Source organism: Symsagittifera roscoffensis, chromosome 4, assembly GCF_963678635.1.
Source record: "Symsagittifera roscoffensis chromosome 4, txSymRosc1.1, whole genome shotgun sequence".
NCBI lineage: Eukaryota > Metazoa > Xenacoelomorpha > Acoela > Convolutidae > Symsagittifera > Symsagittifera roscoffensis.
This window is the reverse complement of record NC_087065.1, coordinates 26,171,471-26,193,521: the sequence shown is the minus strand read 5'-3', so window position 1 is coordinate 26,193,521 and position 22,051 is coordinate 26,171,471. Positions and strand designations below refer to the sequence as shown.

Genomic DNA, 22,051 nt, shown 5'->3' with positions numbered 1-22,051 from the left:
TACACAAAACTCAAATACGGCAACATCGTATGCCACGTCTTTGGGTTCTCCGCACAGTACTTTGAAATCACTTTCGTCATCTTATCGTTATATAGCCCTGTCAGCTCTCTACCTTCGGGTTTGTATGGCAAAATCGGGGTTACATCAAACCCTCTTTCAAACTCGCCTACTGTCCCGGCCCTTGGTAGTTTAAATGGTTCGCGCTTCTTTGGGGACATCCTTTTGCAATGTGGCCCACCTGTCCACAATTAAAACAACCACCCTGGGTCCATGGGCTGTTTCCAAAGTCGCGTTGCTGATTCTCTCTCCGTCGGGTGTCACTCTCTGGCTTGGGGTTACAAGAATCAACGAACCCCTACCTATCATTGTCGTTATGTTGTGCATCCGGGCCATCATTTGAGCCGCCAGATGGTTCTGGCGTGATTCCTGCATCTGCGTCTGCAATCTCACCTCAACATAACTCGAACTCTGGACATCAATCTGCTTCGCCAGGTTGTTCTGAGCCTTCATCATTTGTTCCAGCCTCTGGTCAGTGTGCGTCTGCAATCTCGTCAGCTCCGTCCGTATCTGTTGAGTCTCGGCAGTCAGCCTACTGTCTCCGTCAGCCTCAGTCGTCAGGTCTTGAACATCGTGCACCGACAGAACGTGATTTAGTCGTCTCCGACTATTCATCCTGACTGTTTTGCATACCATATCTAGAGCCTATACTCGGGCCACCACCTGGTTGAAATTCTCGAGGTCTTCTCGCAGAAGCAATTGCTGAAGCTCAAAATCACACAATCCATCAGTGAACTATTCGCGGATCATATCACCTAGCGCTTAAACTACCAGGTTTGTAATTACAACTTCACCCAAAGATCGCACTCGTCTTGCAAAATCTCTCAAGCCCACACGCTTCCTCCTGCATGAGGTTCTTGAATTCAACCCTAGCACCTGATCGTGTCTGAAATGGCATCATCCTCTGATCGAGTTCCGCGAACATTCTGCCTGGCGTCAGCTCCTCGAACCCATCAACTTCCTCTCGAAAGTGAGCTGGCATACTCGTGAACTCATCCAATGCCCAAACTGTCAGACAAGTCGGCAGCATCATCCTGGCCTGCTCATCGTCCCATCGATTGACGTCTGCTATCCAGGCAAACTGTTTCCTCCAGTCTCGTCAGTTCTGATAACTGCTCGAGGGAAACCGATCTGGTCGTATCGTACCAAATCCTAACACTCCCTGTTGTCGATCGAGAGCATTGGCTGCTGCCACTGCAGCCTGTGTCTGTCTTGATCGTTCATCGCCATCGCAATTGTTTCGTCGATCGATCGTTCGTTCTTCTCGTCCTCGTAATCCCGCACACATCGTCGTTGCAGCTACAATCCAGAATAGCGCCCACCCAGGAGCGCCACTGTAAACGTGGGGGAATTCACAATATCTCTAGGCCGGTCTCGCTAGCTATTTCACACAGCCGCAATATGTTCCCTTTGGTACTGAGGTCAGTGGGGCAACCGATTCCCAGTACTATTCACAATCCCACAATGGTTGATTTGGTGGTTGGCTGCTCTGTACTGTACTGTGCTGCTCGCCCTGCGATTCGTGGTCTTCCGACTGTATATCACCCGTCAATCAATAATCGATCGCAACAACAATTCCAATAATAAGAATGATTTAAGAAATGAATATAACCGAATACAGAGTAGTCTATAATTGGCTGAAATATAAATTAATCATTCAATTAAAGAAAGGGGTTTGCGATTACTATTACTTAAGCCAACTGCCTTATGCAGTTCAATTAACACCTTACTACTAACTAACGTTCTCCTCGAGAACTTCTTTCAATATCAATCGTTCAACAACGATTCCGCTATCCTCTAGATAGCCTAACTAACATTCACTAACTAATATACATTCACATTAACAATTCTTCCCACTCGTTCTCACTTTATTTTGAGAATCAAGCGACTACCTTAGCTTGTAGCCTAAATTGTTCTGGCGCTTAAAGTTCGTCCCGAAACATCCGCGTCTTATGTCTATTTACTCCTAGTTTTAGTTAGAGAGCCGTCAATCTGTATAAGTCTTAACAATTACTTAAGTACCTCCTACGCAGCGTTCAAATTCTTAATTCTAGCATGATCAGATTAATTTAAATGCCAAGTTCAAAATGCCAATCAAAGCTGTGGTAAGCAAATAACAAGTGCAACTTCAACTCAATTCAAGCTATGTTTACATATGAAAATGCCCAAGGACTTTTCCCGTATCCCTTCCCTTCTCCCATGACTAGGATACAATTTAAATTCCCGTTCATCATAATCCAAAAATTCCCATACATAACCTATTCAAGTTTCAACCTAATCCTCCTTCGGGGTAAGCCGTTCCCTTAACTGGTGTCCAATTGAGCCGATAAAACATCCCCCAGAAGCCAATTGAATATCCTGTACGATCCTAACAATTAGATTAATTAATTTCCTATTCCCTTGCCTATATAGCTAAATAATTTGTGATTACTTTTCTGAGCCATTGACGCATTTCTCTCTATAATTCATTCAACAAGTCAAATTGAACCCAATGTTTGTTTAGCTAGCTCTTAATATTTTCAACAATATATCATTTTAAAGCCAAGATATTCCATAATTTCAAGGAAATGCCTAAACAATTCCCCATACAGGCAAATCACTAATCCCAGATTCATAAGATAGGCAATTAAACCACCTTATTACAAAACATATGATTTGGGCTATTTTCCGGTGTTAATTTAAGGGGTTTTGAGCTAAAACCCAAAAGGTCAAATAAAGGTCACCCCGGGGTCACCCGGGGGTCAAATCCCCCACAATCAATTCGAGGTCACGTGAAGGTCATGCCTAGCAAGTTTTACCTATATCCGACAATTACTTCCCAAGTTATTCAATTTTCAAGGTCCTTTATCACTTTTCCATTTCAGGTGCTAATAACTCCAAAAATCACTTTTGTACTTCGCCCGTCTTGCCTCATACCCCCGAGTTTCATAACTCTAGCTTTACCAGGAAAAATGGGGGCCGGGTTAACGTAACCAAAAACACCACATCCAATTTACCTGTTAGCACTTTTCGCAGGAAAGGTCCATTATCACCGAAAGGTCAACTGGGAACTAAGACTTACAGGGACCAATTTTATCAGGGTGGGTCATGCTACACATAGGTGCCGTAAAATCGATATGCCCTGGCTCATTATTTTGCGCAAATTGCCTATTAACACCTCTAGAGGGTGTTATTCCCAAGTGCTAATAGCCCGTGCCCTTATTACCCAATCGGGTCACCATCTTAATATACAAAAAACCATATCTCTATCTACCATCCTTGTAAGTTTCAGCTCACTAGGGTCACTGGGGGTCGAGAAATAGCCTCTGGAATTCGGATGGGGGTTTGTTTGTAAAGGGCGAAAATTGGGCCGGGGCGACCTTGGCGTTCCGAAACTTCAAACTTAAGCTTACCCCACCTAGGGCTACCACATACATAAAAATGAGCTCAATCGGACCAGTAGTTAAGGATTTCCGGTGGGGCCATTTGCTTTTCCGGGAACCGTTATCTGAGTGGGTCCGGCTCTTTGCATGCCCGGGTCAAATCATCTCTAGTATCACCCCACTAAATTCCACAAAGTGAGCCCCAGTAGTTCCCGAGTTGAGTGGGGGGGGGGGGGGTTTCTCGGAGGTATTCCACAACTCATTTTCACTAAAACGGGGGATTAATTCCTCGCTATTTGAGCAAATATAAGTTTAGTTCGATCTTAACTTAACTACTCTATTATTCACCGATCTTGACAGACTACATCAACGAATTAGCTCTTACTACTCTTAGTTTGCATGTTCAAGGTTCAAAGAAAAAGTTCATGTACGCTATACAATAGAATCACCCATTCTACAAATCAGATGTCTTTAACAACTCAAGCCTTGCAACGTTTGAGCGTTCAATGACTTTTGAAACAAAAAATCAGTGGCTTAGAGCAGTAGCGGACTTGGGGGGGGGCAGGGGAGTTCGGACGCTCTCCCCCTCAGGGATTTGACCCCCTGTCGACCCAAAGGGTCCCCCTTTGTACTATTTTGAGATCCATATTTGCTGAAGGACCCTAAAAATTTTCTAAAGGCGCCTTTGGCGCCACTCTATACTAATTTTGAACGGGGAGCGCGCGACGAAAAAAAACTCGACTTTTTAGTCGAAATTTTCCAAAAAGTGCCTAAAAACGCATTTTTTTGGCTTTTTTTAAAAAATTTCCTTGCGGCGCAGAAAATTTGGTCAAATTTGTGTCTTTATAGTGGTTGGGGAGAGATCAGGAAATCAATTTAGTTGACCAAAAAAAACGGTCGACAAAATTCTACCATCTGTTTTTGCCTGATTAGACCCAAAAAAAGGTGTTGCTACTAAGACAAAACTTTCCAAACATTATCCAAACGAATACGTCAACCGTTTTTTACCGGAAAATGTGAAAATTTCGAAAAATCTTGTCCATTTTGCCTATTTGTTATCAAAAATTGATTCAAATTTTTACTTATTGACTACAACTGCTATTCCTTGTAAAAAACTTCGAAAGGAACACAAGGTACCGACACATACCTTGCAAAAAAAAATTATTCACAACCCCAGCGCTAAATACGCACAGCTAACATTCCCTTAAGAGCTTATTGTGCGGTAAGTTAAGCTCATAGCATAAACCAAAAACCTGAAGCTGAAATCCCTCGAGCTGAACAAGCAAACGGACACGCTGAAAATTATAAATGAATTAAAATATAAATTCTTTGTTTTGTTCACAGTAGCAATTTGCTTTATGAAAGAATACTGATCAATTCTAATTTTCTCCCTGCAGCCTCATTAAAGATCTAGAACTTCCTCCTAGGCATGAGCTGTGAAAATGTGAAAATAAGCTCTCTATAAAATATACATATCGAAAGAATAGGCAATATCATTTGGCTAGCACTTTTTTATATGGGATTGAGTTAGTTTTTTTTTTGTTATTATCATCTAAATCAGGGGCGGATCTAGGATTTTCTCGAGTGAGGGCAATTTTCAAAAAATTTGTGCAAATATTTGATTCCAGTTCGGTTATAAAATCAAAAGGAGAAGCTCAACCATTTCTGTTACATCGGTTTTCCTATTTTAAAATTTTTTGATTGGAGGGTTTTGGTTTGGACTAGACAAGCCAATATATTTCAAAATTAACTTTAAATCGAGTGATACCTGGGCGTAAATAACGATGGGTTATTAAAAAAGTTCTTTTATTGAGGCTAGTTCGCATCAGTTTTCTCATCGGCTGATATTCGCAATGTTGAAATATAGCTGTCAGCAGTCAAATTAGTGATATATCAATCAATTTTTTGTATGCGAATCGGAAAATTGAATTAAAAACTTAAATTAGTTTGTCATAGTTGTTAGGCTATTACTTAGACTTTTTGTTGTCTTTGTACGAGCCTTTTTTGTTTTTGACAGAGCTCGAGCATAGCTAAAACAGATGCTCGAGTGCAATACTTTGACCAGAGTTGTTCTAAAGATTCTGTGATTAAGGATTTTAGGAGCTTAATCTAAATACTAGAACTGAAACATAGCAGTTTCCTTTGCTAAAAGTATCTTGCTAGTCAGATAGAGCCAACAAAGAGGAGTAATTGAAATTGAAATCCAGTAGGATAAATTATGTCACGCAAATGTTACTAGAATCAATGTTAGCTAGGTTCCGACGACAAAAAAAATTCGTCAGTTAGAATTTGAATCTTTGATTTAATTTATGAAGATTACACAAATCGATTTACTGAATTAATGCAAATGCTGCATGAATCCACATAAAATGACTACATATCATCTACTATGTGTTTATTTACTTCATCGGGCTTGTGAGGTACTCCAGAACGAGTTATATGTTTGTTGGTTTTTTTAAAGTATTCAGTTTCCCCTTTTTCATGTTGTATTATGTGTACTGAAGTTTGTTGTGTTTCTGTTGTTCTATTTTCTTCTAGGCGTTTGAGTAGTTAGTCTCGATACTGTCCGAGCTATCTTGTGGTGTGTTGTAGCTAAACGCTGACGTCGCCTCTATTGATCGTTCTTCTTCCTAAATGAAGAATGTTGTAATTCGTGCCGCAGTATTTTTTGGCATTGAGCTCCTTCGTCGACGTTGCACGCTTTTCGTCCTGATGGTACATCTGTCCCAAAACTATTAAGTTAGTCATACTTTTTCTCCTCTTTCTCTATCTTCCCTGCATTGCATCGGTAAGGGATTTTTGTGGTTCGTCCGGACAGTCGTAACTTTTGTTTTCGGAGTCTTGTTTTGTTTGTGACGGCCATCTCGTTTCCTGTGCGAAAAGAGTCACCACTCATTTGGGCGAAGCTCTAAGCCGCCTGCAGTGTTGACGGAGAAGTGGTTTCGGTTGTACTATCCGTCTCTATTTTTGGGTTTTATGTTCTCAATATGGAGAACTTCTTGGATGAATGCTTCGGCTTAGACCATTGTCGCCCAATAAACCATTGTTCGTGAATGACCAAATTAGCACGTTTTTTCTCCTCGCCTTCTCGTTTTCTCTCCTTTTTTCCTCGAACCCCGTTTTCGAAGCTCAATTTTTAAAAACAGTTCAATTATCAGCCATCAAATAATAACTGCCCCAGTTTTTACGCTTGATAGCCAATTAGTTGTGCACCATTATTTAAAAAAAGTATACACAAAATGAATATTGAAAATTTGAAAAGCAACAAAAGTTTTAGCTTTCCTACCATCAAGGATTTAAAAAGGTCATAAATATAACAAAATTAAGCTTTATAAAGGCTTAATTTAATGTAGTATTATTTTTGGTTGTGACCAATTCTATTCTTCTGCTCGAATATTTAAGTTTTGAGTGTTACCTATTTCTTTCCAAGATCTTGATTAATCTTAGCTTGATCTTGCCAAGACTTCCAGGACCAAGCCATTTTTGATATCTTGGCATCGTCTTCTATCGTGAAAATTGCAAGAATGAGTTTTTTAAATAACTTTGAGGACAGCGGTTTTCCTGCCAAGTACCAAGGGCCATAGTAAACTTTTCAAGACAAAATTTTGTGTTATCCTTATGAGAATCAAATTTATGTCATAATAGAACAAAAAGAGAGATAAAAAAGCAAGAACGCTTAAAAATTTGCTTGATTTCGGCTAAAAATTGTTCCGCAAAAAATTTTTCCGCCTTTACGGTTTTGTTCGATAAAGTTAAAGGTAGGCAACCAGGTTTTTAATCAACTTTCGAATACATAGCTCGATTTTAAGTTTGAGTTGCAATTAGTTTTTTTTATAATTTCAGATTTATTTTACAAATTGCCATCAGATCGCTTGCAACTTTTGCTCCAAAACCATTCCTTTTTTTGTGTTGAAATAAGTTTGAAAACAATTATTAAAAAACTAATTTCGAAAGCAGTGTCATAGTTTTTCGAAAGTTACTTTGTGAAAACTGATTAATTATCAGCCAACAAACACTAATTGCCCCAGTATTTACGCTTGCTAGCTGATTAGTTGTGTTTCATAATATGAATAAATCCTTGTACAAAATGCAAATTGAAAATTTTTCAAAATCAAAAAATTTTAGCTTTCCTACCATCAAAGATTTATGAAGATTATAAATATAACAAAGATAAGCTTTATAAGGGCTTATCTAAAAGCAGTATGAGTTGTGGATATGAACAATTCCATTCTTCTACTCAAATGGTTCCTAGAATTCTTTTCAATATCTTTCTAGCTAGAAGAACTCGTGTTTTCATAAATAAAACAATCTCTGTCCGACTGCATGAGAAAAGTTGTGCTGTTTCTTACGAGCGGTTGTTGTTCAAACGTATGATAGTTTTTTGTCTCGAGGCATGTTTCCACAGTGCTCGAGGTATGTTTCGACCGTCCTCCAGGCGTGTTTCGACGGTGCTCGAGGCATGTTTCGACCATGGTCGAAATATTTTTCGACGGAGCTCGAAGTACTTTTCGACCGTGCTCGAAGCATATTTCTACTATGGTCGACGTATATTTTGACGGTGCTCGAAGTACCTTTCGACTGTGCTCGAAGTACCTTTCGGCCGTGCTCGATGTGAGTTTCGACTGGTCAAGGTATGTTTTGACGGTGCTCGAAGTACCTTTCGACCGTTCTCGAAGCATATTTCTACTGTGGTCGACGTATTTTTTGACGGTGCTCGAAGTAAATTTCGACTGTGCTCGAAGTACTTTTCGACTGTGCTCGATGTGAGTTTCGATCGTGCTCGAGGTACGTTTTGACCGTGCTCGAGGCATGTTTCGACTATGGTCGAGATATTTTTCGACGGTGCTCGAGGTACGTTCCGACCGTGCTCGAGGCATGTTTCGACCATGGTCGAGATATTTTTCGACGGAGCTCGAAGTACTTTTCGACTGTTCTCGAAGCATATTTCTACTGTGGTCGACGTATATTTTGACGGTGCTCGAAGTACCTTTCGACTGTGCTCGAAGTACTTTTCGGCCGTGCTCAATGTGAGTTTCGACCGTGCTCGAAGCATACTTCTACTGTGGTCGACGTATATTTTGACGGTGCTCGAAGTACCTTTCGACTGTGCTCGAAGTACCTTTCGGCCGTGCTCGATGTGATTTTCGACTGGTCAAGGTATGTTTTGACGGTGATCGAAGTACCTTTCGACCGTTCTCGAAGCATATTTCTACTGTGGTAGACATATTTTTTGACGGTGCTCGAAGTAACTTTCGACTGTGCTCGAAGTACTTTTCGACCGTGCTCGATGTGAGTTTCGACCGTGCTCGAGGCATGTTTCGACCATGGTCGAGATATTTTTCGACGGAGCTCGAAGTACTTTTCGACCGTTCTCGAAGCATATTTCTACTGTGGTCGACGTATATTTTGACGGTGATTGAAGTACCTTTCGACCATTCTCGAAGCATATTTCTACTGTGGTCGACGTATTTTTTGACGGTGCTCGAAGTAACTTTCGACTGTGCTCGATGTACTTTTCGACCGTGCTCGATGTGAGTTTCGACCGTGCTCGAGGTACGTTTTGACCGTGCTCAAGGCATGTTTCTACTGTGCTCCACCGTGTTCGATGTGTTTTAAATTTTTGTTTGATCCCACAGCCGAAACATATCGTCGGAATTTCTTTATCGCTCAAACGCTGACATGTGAATATCGACTTTAAAAACAATTAAATTATCTAGACTCGGGTTAGCCTTTTTCCAACAAACTATGCAAAACATTTCAGTCAACAAAGTCGCAACTTTACACAGACGCGAAGTCGAGAGTTGTAATCGGGTTGGTAATTTTTCATTTAACTTGAAAAGCAAATTTTAATTAGACCGGATACTCAAAAAGCTAACAAGCTAAAAATATGTCTGTTGCAACAGAAAGGTCCAGTAGATGAATGAGTCCAAGAGATGAGTGAGTCCTGTGAACAAAACTGTTTGCGGAAAAAAAATCTACTACACGATTGAAATACCTTTGCTTTTTGAAAAAATAAATAAGGATAGCCATTCGAGTCTAACGTTGTCAGAGTTCTTCAAAATTAAATGACAAGGGCAGTGCAGTTTTTATTTAATCCCAGTAGAATAAACTTTAGCGGAAATTGTCAAATTTTTCAGCAATTTTTGGATAAATAGTTTTTCATTATGTTTTCTGCAACCGACGGCTAAAATCTGAACAATTTTGAATGCTGTTTTTGGCTGCGTAAGAAGTTTTTCTTGTATGACAGAAGTCAAGCCTATTTTTTTTTCAACTTTTGTAACCAAAAAAACAAATTGACTTAGTTTTCGATAAAGAACAAAAATAAAGGGGTTTTCAGAGTATACTATCCAATAAAGGTCAAACATTTCAAAAAACAATTGAGCTTAAGTGTCAAATAGCTATTTACAAATTAGACTTTCACTTTTGACTATTTATCTAAGAAACTAGTATACTTTTATCTCTTATTTTAATCTAAGACCCTGTTTTTTACAGAAGTTGTAAACAACGTAGGCTGAACGTCTGCCATGAAAAAAATCTTGGCCAACCGTGAATAAAATTCGAAATTATTAGGAGTTTTGCAGTTGGTTGGAGAGCAATTAGTCAAAACTATTTATCAATAGTTTTCAGAACAATTTGGTTTTTTCTATCTACCTTTTTTTTCTACTGAGAGTAATTGTACACTGCCCTGTTTTAGTATTAAAAACTTTGAAAGCATTAGGACTCGAAGTGCTATCCGTAATAAAATTTTCGACAATGTGTTGGAAAATAAATCGCCCGGGTATAGGTCCTTTTTTCTCTTAATGTCAATCATCACATGTCAGCAATCGACCGAAGAAGAATACGCGACTGCATGTTTCGACCGTGGGATCAAACAACTTCTCGTCCAACTGCGCGAGAAAGTTTGTGCTATTTTTTACGAGCGGTGCTATTTGAAACCGTGTGATAGTTTTTTTTTGTCGCGAGGCATGTTTCCACAGTGCTCGAGGTATGTTTCGACCGTCCTCCACGCGTGTTTCGACCGTGTCGAGGTGTGTTTCGACGGTGCTTGAAGTACCTTTCGACCCTGCTCGAGGTACGTTTCGACCGTGCTCGAGGCATGTTTCGACCATGGTCGAGGTATGTTTGCACCGTGGTCGAGGTACAGTTCGATCGTGGTCGAGGTATGTTTCGACTGTGGTCGAAGTATGTTTCGACCGTGGTCGAAGCATGTTTCGACCGTGCTCGAGGCAGGGTTTGACTGTGATCGAGGCATGGTTTGACTGTGGTCGAGGTATGTTTGGACCGTGGTCGAGGTACATTTCGATCGTGGTCGAGGTACCTTTCGACCGTGGTCGAAGTATATTTCGACCGTGCTCGAGGCATGTTTTGACAGTGGTCGAGGTATGTTTCGACGGCACTCGAAGTACCTTTCGAACGTGCTCTTTGTGAGTTTCGACCGTGCTCGAGGCAAGTTTCGACCGTGGTCGAGGTATGTTTCGACGGTGCTCGAAGTACCTTTCGACCGTGCTCGAGGTAAGTTTAGACTGTGCTCAGGCAGGTTTCGACCGTGCTCGACCCTTTTCGAAGTGTGTTTTAAATTTGTGCTCGATCCCACAGCCGAAAGAAATCGTCAAATTTTCTGATTCTGTAAAGCGCTGACATGTGAAGATCGACTATGAAAGAATACAATCACTTAGACTCGGGTAAGTCCTTTTTCAAACAAACTATATGAAACATTGCAATGAAACTTGAGCCGTTATAACCTTGAGCCGTTAGATTTTAACTGCAGAGTTTCATTTCGAGGTTTAAATTTTTTTAATTTTTCGAAACTTTTTTAGACCTGAAGATAAGTTTATATTCAAAACTGAACAAGACCTTAAAAGCAAAGCAGAACATTTTGTCTAAAAAAATTTAAGCTTAGGCAAAGCGGAGGTTTGAGAAAACTTCTTTAAAGAAAAGAATAAATGTAATGGAAAATTATCTCGTAATTACTTTTAAATTTCATATTTTTACCCTGAAGTATCCAAAAACTTCCAATTTCTGAAGAAAAGTTTCGGCAACATTTTAAAACTTTATACAGTGAAAACTAGGAAGTTAAAAAAGTTGGCATAAAAAATTACACTTAAAAGCTCATATACATTTATGAGATCCCTAAATATATTAATAAGGATGATTGAACTGAGTTTTTGAACGAAAAAAAAAAAACAGTATAGAAAACAAGCCAAAAAGGCCCAGGTAGATATGAATTGAGGAAAAGATAATAGTTGAAAAATTTAAAACCCATATAGAAAAAACTAATCCAACTGCGAAATGAACCCAGACCTTAAAATCCATCCAAAACCACGCATTTTAACACAAGATCATAGAGAGAAAAAACTACACGCTTGCTACGTACTACTAGAAACAGCGAGAAAAACACGATACTGACAAAACCACAGCTCCACGCTTCTAGAACTTTGAGCAGCCGCTCAGATATTTAACGTCTCTACTTATTGGACAACTGCATGCAACCAATCAAACTCGCGATGAAGTTAGAAACCAAAGAAAAAAACAATCCAATAAAGTTTCAAATAAAGATTAGAAATTCTATTGATTTGCTCAAATAAAGAAACTAACTTCTGTCTTTTTGCAATGGAACTAATCCAAAAAAATTTTAAAGAAAAAAAAACAATTTTTCCCTGAGCATATTTTGCATGTGATTTAAACCATGATTAATAGCGCTCTTTAGCACGAAACCACACTTGACCCCTACAGAATCTTTTAAAATTTTCAAATTCGAAAAAATTCAAAACATTCACAGCTATTTTTACGCAGCATAAAATTTTGATTTTGAACTTGATGCGCAAATCAAAAATATTTTCAGGCAACAAAAACTAATTTAAAAGCAACCATTGATGATTGCAAAAGCTATTTTAAACATTTTGATTATTATCCCAACCAATGACCTCTTTTTAAGATTACAGAAATTGTCATATCTTTACAGAAAGCATGTAACCCTTACAATTGCAAAAATTTTATAGCATTACGAGGCCAAACTGTGTTTTTTAGGAAATGTAAGTTGATTTCGCAGCAAGAACGCTCTCTCTGTTCTTCTTTTGTTCTTTCATTTTCTTTGATCGTTCCGAAAAAACTTTAACTTGTTTGAAGACTTTTCTGTGGAATCCAGCTGCATACAAACACAAAATTGTGCGCCTATTCAGTGCACAGTTTGGCCTCGTAATGAGGCATTCATGAATTAGGTTTAAGACTTTTATTTTAAATTTACCCATGATGCTTTATTTAAGTTTAAAATTATCTTTTGCGTCTACTCGCGGGTTAAAAAACCAAATACTTCGCATCATTTCATTTGGATTGAACTATGAGCAGGTTTAGTTTGCTGCATACGCGTCAATTGAATGAAATTAATCTGGCTTTAAGCACCCCAAGTTTACAATTGTCTAAATATGTTTTTGAGATCTATAAATTGTCAATTTGGGGTATTTAAAGCCAGATGAAATATACTCAATTGACGCGTATGCAGCAAACTAAACTGGCTCATAGTTCAATCCAAATGAAATGAATCAAGGTATTTGGTTTTTTAACCCGCGAATAGACGCAAAAGATTTTTAAAATTTTTTTAGTACCCGAGAGATATAATAAGAAAAACCTTTCGCTCAAAGTCAACAAGTTATTTTAGCTGAGACCTTTTGTCTAAGTATCTTTTTGAGATCTATAAAAAGGTCTCAGCTAAAATATCCTTTTGACTTTGAGCGAAAGGTTTTTCTTATTATATCTTTCGGATACTAAAAAAATTGTATCAAAATTGCTTATTGAAAAAACGAAACTGACAAAAGCCAGGATTAAATAGTCCATCAGTTTCTTCGGAAGTCGAAATTAGCAGAATTCATTAGTTGAAAGAAGTATGCGAATTATTATAAAGTAAAAGATGCATGGAAATTGAATACCGAAATACCGAAATGATGCTTTGAATACCGAAATGATGCTTGATTTAAGTTTAAAAGTATCTTTTGCGTCTATTCGCGGGTTAAAAAACCATATACTTTGCTTCATTTCATTTGGATTGAACTATGAGCAGGTTTAGTTTGCTGCATACGCGTCAATTGAATAAAATTCATCTGGCTTTAAGCACCCAAATTTACAATTGTTTAAATATGTTTTTGAGATCTATAAATTGTCAATTTGGGGTACTTAAAGCCAGATGAAATATATTCAATTGACGCGTATGCAGCAAACTAAACCGGCTCATAGTTCAATCCAAATGAAATGAAGCAAGGTATTTGGTTTTTTAACCCGCGAATAGACGCAAAAGATTTTTTTAATTTTTTAGTACCCGAGAGATATAATAAGAAAAACCTTTCGCTCAAAGTCAACAAGTTATTTTAGCTGAGACCTTTTGTCTAAATAAGTTTTTGAGATCTATAAAAAAGTCTCAGCTAAAATAGCATTTTGACTTTGAGCGAAAGGTTTTTCTTATTATATCTTTCGGATACTAAAAAAATTGTATCGAAATTGCTTATTGAAAAAACGAAACTGACAAAAGCCAGGATTGAATAGTCCATCAGTTTCTTCGGAAGTCGAAATCAGCAGAATTCACTAGTTGAAAGAAGTATGCGATTTATTATAGAGTAAAAGATGCATGGAAGTTGAATACCGAAATACCGAAATGATGCTTTGAATACCGAAATGATGCTTTATTTAAGTTTAAAAGTATCTTTTGCGTCTATTCGCGGGTTAAAAAACCGTATACTTTGCTTCATTTCATTTGGATTGAACTATGAGCAGGTTTAGTTTGCTGCATACGCGTCAATTGAATAAAAGTCATCTAGTTTTAAGTGTTAAGCCCCAAATTTACAATTGTCTAAATATGTTTTTGAGATCTATAAATTGTCAATTTGGGGTACTTAAAGCCAGATGAAATATATTCAATTGACGCGTATGCAGCAAACTAAACCGGCTCATAGTTCAATCCAAATGAAATGAAGCAAGGTATTTGGTTTTTTAACCCGCGAATAGACGCAAAAGATTTTTTAAATTTTTTAGTACCCGAGAGATATAATAAGAAAAACCTTTCGCTCAAAGTCAACAAGTTATTTTAGTTGAGACCTTTTGTCTAAATATGTTTTTGAGATCTATAAAAAAGTCTCAGCTAAAATAGCATTTTGACTTTGAGCGAAAGGTTTTTCTTATTATATCTTTCGGATACTAAAAAAATTGTATCAAAATTGCTTATTGAAAAAACGAAACTGACAAAAGCCAGGATTGAATAGTCCATCAGTTTCTTCGGAAGTCAAAATCAGCAGAATTCATTAGTTGAAAGAAGTATGCGATTTATTATAGAGTAAAAGATACATGGAAGTTGAATACCGAAATACCGAAATGATGCTTTGAATACCGAAATGATGCTTTATTTAAGTTTAAAAGTATCTTTTGCGTCTATTCGCGGGTTAAATAACCGTATACTTTGCTTCATTTCATTTGGATTGAACTATGAGCAGGTTTAGTTTGCTGCATAAGCGTCAATTGAATAAAAGTCATCTAGTTTTAAGCTTTAAGTTTTAATCTAGTTTTAAGTTTTAAGCCCCAAATTTACAATTGTCTAAATATGTTTCTGAGATCTATAAATTGTCAAATTGGGGTACTTAAAGCCAGATGAAATTTATTCAATTCACGCATATGCGGCAAACTAAACCGGCTAATAGTTCAATCCAAATTAAATGAAGCAAGATATTTGGTTTTTTACCCGCGAATAGACGCAAAAGATACTTTTATTTTTTTAGTACCCGAGAGATATATTAAGAAAAGCCTTTCGCTCAAAATCAACAAGTTATTTTAGCTGAAAATTTTTGTCTAAATATGTTTTTGAGATCTATAAACAGGTCTCAGCTAAAATATTTTTTTGACTTTGAGCGAAAGGTTTTTCTTATTATATCTTTCGGATACTAAAAAACTTCTATCGAAATTGCTTATTGAAAAAGCGAAACTGACAAAAGCCAGAATGAAATAATCCGTCAGTTTCTTCGGAAGTTGAAATCGGCAGAATTCTTTAGTTGAAAGAAATATGCGAATTATTATAAAGTATAAGATGCATGGAAATTGAAAACCGAAATACCGAAATGATGCTTTGAATACCGTTGCTTATTGAAAAAGCGAAACTAACAAAAGCCAGGATTAAATAGTCCGTCAGTTTCTTGGGAAGTCGAAATCAGCAGAATTCATTAGTTGAAAGAAGTATGCGAATTATTATAAAGTAAAAGTTGCATGGAAATTGAATACCGAAATAGTACGGCACAATCACGGTTTTCTGCTTGTAGAAATCACAATCAAGCTTTTGTTTCACAACCGGTTTATCCATAATGATAGTGGCTAGGTGATGGTAAAGCATGGATTTTTCTATTAACCCACCTATCAATAAGTTAATCAGACTTAAAAAAAGCTTATTCAGCGCTTAGTGCAAATCTAAAAAAAGATTATTTCATTTTTGCATGAATCCATTTAGTAATGAAAGCATATCGATTGATTTAAAATGAACAAAAACCGACGCTCTTTATAATTTTTCTGCTACTGGGCTACAATCCTGCGCACGGGTAATTTTTGTGAGAATCGCTCCTCGCACGGAAAAAGTTTTCAAATGCTGGTGCAGGACCTAGATCGGTTACAATTGGCAAAACAACACCAGTTGTGGCCTTTTAAACACGTTTAGCCTAGTTCTCTTTGTTAAGAGATTGAGACCACAAAACACGTCTTACAAAAATTATCTCGGAACTTTTGTGGCTTTTGTGGTCCACGTTGCAGATCCAATTATGATATCAAAAAAATTTTAGTCAAGTATTTAACTTAGCGTTCTTTTGCTCATTATCTGACCTTCAAAATTATTCAAACTTTTATCTTTAAGCTAAAACTTTAGACCTAACTCCTTAGGGCTATGCGCAACTAATTATTTGACCTTAAAGCCTCAGCGGGTAAGATTTAGTATTTGAAAAAGATACCATTCTATCTTGAATTTTCATAAGTTTCCAGCCAGTAACACATTACAAGGATTCAACCCTCTGCCGATCTAAATATATTCTGAGATATCCATTTTGGCAACGGATCCCAAAATTTTTCTACAGGCACTAATTTTGATGGGGGAGCGCGCGCCGAAAAAACGCGATTTTTTTTGGTCAATATTTTCAAAAAAAATGCCTTAACAGCTTTTTTGGCCTGTTTTTGAAACAATTTTACCTGCGGCTCACAAAATTGGGTCAAAACAGGGTCTTTTTAATACTTTTCAGAGCGCGGAAAATCAACTTGGTCGGCCTAAAAAAAGGTCAAGACAAAATTTTGAAAATTTTTTGAAAGTCGCTTCCTCCCCCTCGAGAAAATCCCAGATCCGCCCCTGCAAATAAGTCATCCCCAGTAAAACAATTGATCCGAAAAGTCGGGTCCAAATTATGGATTTTAAAAGTGAACTTAATATTTTATGCGAGTTGAAAAATAATCTCCGATGCAGGGGTACTTTCCCGCATTGGAGTTCCATGAATAAAAATTGATTATAATTGAGTTTCCTTGTCAGTGTCCACAAATGTGAAAAAAAAATCGATTATAATGGATGAAAAAAGGATTTTGTTGGCTCGATTTTTAATTGATTATAATCCTTTTTTCATCCATTATAATCGATTTTTTTTTTTCACTTTTGTGGACACTGACAATGAAACTAAATTATAATAGATTTTTTTCCACTTTACTGAGATGCGAATTTCAACGCACATGGAGTCTTTTTTTTACGTTTTAAACTACAGTTGGTTACGTTGGTTACTTGTTGTTCAATTTAATTGTTTTCTGCCAAACTTAGATATTTTTGTTACTTTTTTATGTTACTCAAAAACTGAATTTTGTTCCTTTCAACAATTTTGTTAAATTATTAGAAACTTTGGAGGGAGGGGGGTAAAGTTAGAGGTGGACTAATCCCCCTTCCATTACCCCCCTCCCTTTGGGGGAAGAGAGGTGGGTTCAGGTGAGGGAGGGAAAAGGGTTCAAGTGGGCAAGGGTGGTGGGTTCATGCGTTGGGGGGGGGGTGTTCAGTCAGGTGGGGGGGGGGGGGGGGGTATTCAGGGGGATTCAGTGGGGGGGTGGGGGTGTCAGGTGGGGGCGTGTTCAGGTGGGGGAGTGTGTTCAGTGGGGGGGGGTTTCAGAGTAATGTAGGGGGAGAATAGCAAAGGGGGCAAACGGTAGGGGGGTTGAAGGGGAGCAAAGGGGCACACGGCTAGGGGGGGTGAGCTTAACGGAATCTTTTTGGAATTTGAGTTAAGGTTTAGAAATGGATTAGGCCGTACACTCGCTTTGCGAAGTTTCCGAATAACTCACTTCATAAATGCAAAATTCTTGCAAAATTTTGCACGACGCGCAAAACAAAAATAAAGTGGAAAAAAATCCATTTTAATGTGATTTCCTACTTATTATAAAATCTATTATAATGTATTCCAAATGAATTATAATGCATTTTGTTTTGGCGAGAAAAAATGGATTTAAATCCATTTTTAGTCCAATTTTGTTGTCTGAACGTAACATGGGAATTGATTGTATTTACAACATTGTAGACCACGAAAATCCATTATAACCGATTTGTTTGCACTTTTCTTAAATGCGGGTTTGCACGAGAAGAACTTCTTAGTAAAATTTTTCAAGCCATGGTAATTTTAGCGCTTTTTTTGTTGTTTTCTTCGGTATTTTCAGATTTTTCCCGTTCAGTTGAAGAAATTAAACCTATGAGCCCATTATTTGATCCTTTCGGGCTTTCCAACAATACCCATATAAGTGAAAAACTTCCAAAAAACATAGCTATAAAAAATGAACACTTAAAAAAGATAGCATTCATTATAGTTTTTTGTCAGTTTTTCGGTTGCTATCCGATTAGTGAATTCGAATAAATTTATGGGCATTGGGCACGGTATTCCAATTTTACTTAGTTATTCATGTTTTTAAATACTACAAAATTTCCGCGTAGACGATTACTTTTAATTAACCAACCAGCGCAGATAGTAATTGTTTAAGTTGGCAAGAGCGCAAATAACCCGCCATTAAGCTATGACTTACTTGCAAGAGCTCACAATTCAAATTACAGCGCACATGCAGCTTGAACTAGCAATCATATACTGGAGCGCCACAATAGAGCGCCGCAGGAGCGCCACAATGCAATAGCCGATAAATGTGCCTAAAAATTTCAAATTGGCTTTAAGTATTGTTTCGGCAAAATTGTGCAGAAGAATGTTCAACACAGAGCTGCAATCACAAGCAACAAAAATAAGAAACATGAAATAAAACAATCAATTTTAGTCTGTATACTTCACCTGAAAAAACTTATCGTTATATTGCAAAATTGATGCTCGTGGGTGGGGAAAGGAAAATGGCCGTTCAAAATTGCACCAAAAAATTCGACTTACTTGAGAAAAAATTATTTGTGGTTTAACAAAATCGCTTGCTTGTGTAATAAGTAAAACTACCGATAAGTAAGGAAAAAGAGCTTTATCGATTCAGTTAGGAACAAAGCATCGTCTTAACAATGTCAAGCTTGAAGAAAAATCGGATTCATTTCTTCAAGTTTCGCATTTGTTTAACGCAAATTACCAGTTTATGCTAGCGGGCGTTAAGAATGACAATTAAAATGTTTTTATTTTCTAAATTGTTTCAAATCTTATTTTTCAAATGTTGAGGGGGAGTGGAAAAGAGCCTAATTGCTATACCAGCCGAAGTGCCATCAGGTGAGCACTTTTACTTCCGATTTAGGTTGGCATAAAACTTATTTCTTTACATGACACCGGGCTTCCAAGTAATTATTTCAGATCCACAGATTGTACAAATTTACTCAGACTTTTTTTGCTTGAAATAGTTTGTGGAAAAGTTTCACGAAAAAATTCGCATCTTCCTAACAATAGTCATTGTCAACTTCAAAGACCCGCCTAAAATAGTAGTAGCCTTAACTCACACACCAACAACTCACTGTATGAAATCACTTAAAAATTGGGTATTTTATCTAAGTTTAGAAAAATCAAGGAAAAACTCAGGAAGGTAATTTGCTTAATTTCGATGCTGATAGACAGATTGGATCTATTTAACAATCTCCCCCCCCCTTAAAGAATTACTTGTTGCGAATTTTCAACCAATCAGAATGCAGCAAAATTCGAATTTACATACAACGCTCTAGTGCGAACTTACTTTTTCATTTACTGGGGTGGAAATTCTTTAGTAGATACAATGGGGGGGGGGGGGGGGGTGGATTTTTAAGTAGACTTGACGACAGATAAAATGACGTTGATCTTTTTCTAATTATCTCAACTTGTTTGACCTTAAGCAATCGCTGCTCTACACCGAAGCTCAGCTGAGCTGCGCACCAAATGCAATGCAAAAAAGAATGACTATGAATGACTAATTAAAAGAAATCAAAAGTTCGAAAAAAAACGTCTAAAAATCATTTATTTGCCAAAATATTTTTAAATAAAAATTACAAAAAGCGCCGAAGAAATCTAGGAACAAAGAGAAGCTCAGACTTCTCCTTGATTTTGAATTTATAATAAAGCACGCAAAACACGTAAACATTTCTCGTGAAAATTCTATGAACTGTTATTTGCGAAAAACGCGTCTAGTACCCGTTTGCAACACCCTTGCTCATCACAAAGGTAAATACCTGTAGGAAAATGATTCCAAGTTTTACCAACAGCTGTTCAACTCACCAAATTGCGGGTTAGGTTTTCTACCTCTTTAGAAAAACAAAAAACTATAATAAGGTTGAATTTTTTGAGCAGGCCCAGTGAAAAAAGTAGAACACAGAATCAACAAACTCAATTCGAGGCAGTTTTTGCTTTTCTTGATTTTGAGTCTATGTCCATCATGTTCATCGCGGCAGCTGCCAAACTCTTATCTACCTTTTCACTTCTTCGCTTCATTTTCTTCATGTGCTTCAATTTCAGCTTCATCCGTTTGTCATACGTCAAAATTTTCCCACTGCTGTCTGTCTTTGGCTGGGAAAAATTCTCCGAATCACTCATGTCTTCGAACTCCATGTCGTCATCGCCGTCATCGTACGTTTTCACAATTTTCCGTCCAAACTTCACGAACTTTTTCTTCTCGTCTGATTCCATAACTTCCTCTTCATCATTTGGAGCATCAATCTCAACTAATGTTTCCTGTTCTAAAAGGTCATCGTTCACTACTGGTAATTGACCTTCAGGTTCAACAGGAACGAAAACATCTTCCATCAGATTCTGCACTTCCGCGGGCGTTGATCCATCTTCGTCTTTTAAAAGAGCATCAATGTCAAATTCTTCGCTGAACTCAGAAACTATTTCAGCTTGCGAAGCAGTATTTCTAACGGTCGTTTCTGTAATTGCTGGCACTTGTGTGTAATAACGAATAACTCCATTTGTCCAATCATTTATTAACAACTTTGCTGCCTTTTCAATGTTAGGAACGCCGCCTTTTCTCAGAATTCCTCGTTTCCGAGCAATATTTGCCAACAACTGATCCGTACTTGTACAAACGGGAATTTTGTACTGCAGTGACAGTTGATTTCCTTTCACTTTCTTTAACATGTGATTTATAACTGAGACTCCATCTGTTATGTTTTCCATCGGAATACAGTTTCTCAAAATCAGAGAGTTCAAGTCAACGTTCTTCTGCATTATAATACCTGGACTATCTAGTAACTTCACTTTGCTATCTAAATGAATAGGCTGCATTGATTTTGTGATTCCAGGATATGCGCCTACATTACAAGCTTTCTCTCTTTTCAAACTGTTGATGACACTGCTTTTGCCGACGTTCGGGAGTCCAATAATTCCGATTGTGATTGAAGTTTTCATGTCGGCATTTCTAGAGTAATTACCGATCAATTTTAGCAAAACATCACCACCGAATGACTTGGAGTTACTCAACAAATCAGTGGTGGCTTTTGCAAACTTCAATTTGTAGGCTCCTAAAGCGGATCTCTGCTTTTGACGGGATGCCTTGAAAGGAATCGTTGGAAATTCTCGTCTCAGAAATTTTATCCATTCAACTGCGTTTTGTTTTGGGACCAGGTCAATTTTATTGAGAACAAGCACCAGCTTCTTCCCAGCTTTCAGCACTTCTTGTTCAACGTCAGGACATCTACATGACATTGGATCTCTTGCATCTAGGACTTCCAAAATGACATCAGCGGCTAAGACTACTTTTTTGAACTCTTTGAAGTAATACTTTCTGGACATTGCGCTAGACTGGCAAATCTGTTCGCTTGGTTCCTGATTTTCAGGATCAATTTGTGTTTCTGCATTCTCATGCATCTCACCCCTTGCAGTGGCATCAGCCTGCAGAGATTCTAGATCTTTTGGCTTTTTACCTTCCATTCTTGCCGCTTTTACTTCCTCTTTTTTCCGGAGCTCCTCGTCTTTTTTCTGTTGTTTCCTCAAAGCAACTTCTCGGAGGATCTCTTCCTTGAAAGGAACTGAGTTCGGTATCCCTGGATCTTTTCTGGTCTTTTTCTTGGAAACTGTTTTGGCTAACCTTCTCATCTTGCGATTGTGGTCTGCCACTTTTTTCTCCACCCTGTGCTTCCTCTTCAGAGGCACTCTCCTGCTCTGTTTGCGGCCCATACTGAAAACTGAAAAAATATATATATTTCTTAGATGTCCGTATTCCTGTTT

At 37.8% G+C, this 22,051-nt stretch overlaps 1 protein-coding gene across 3 annotated transcripts in view; it reads right to left on the bottom strand.

Moving 5' to 3' along the window:
- The window catches only part of LOC134843953 (NADH-ubiquinone oxidoreductase 49 kDa subunit-like), a 286,758-nt gene that overhangs the window by 127,329 nt on the left and 137,378 nt on the right, over positions 1–22,051 (bottom strand). The window contains exon 2 of one of the 3 annotated variants that reach the window (XM_063860331.1): positions 20,147–22,008. The exons of the other annotated variants lie outside the window; for them this stretch is intronic. Coding sequence (XP_063716401.1) covers positions 20,213–22,000 — 1,788 coding nt within the window. The 5' untranslated portion in view covers positions 22,001–22,008 and the 3' untranslated portion in view covers positions 20,147–20,212. Of the gene's footprint in view, positions 1–20,146; positions 22,009–22,051 lie in introns of those variants that run through there. 3 annotated transcript variants of the gene reach the window in all.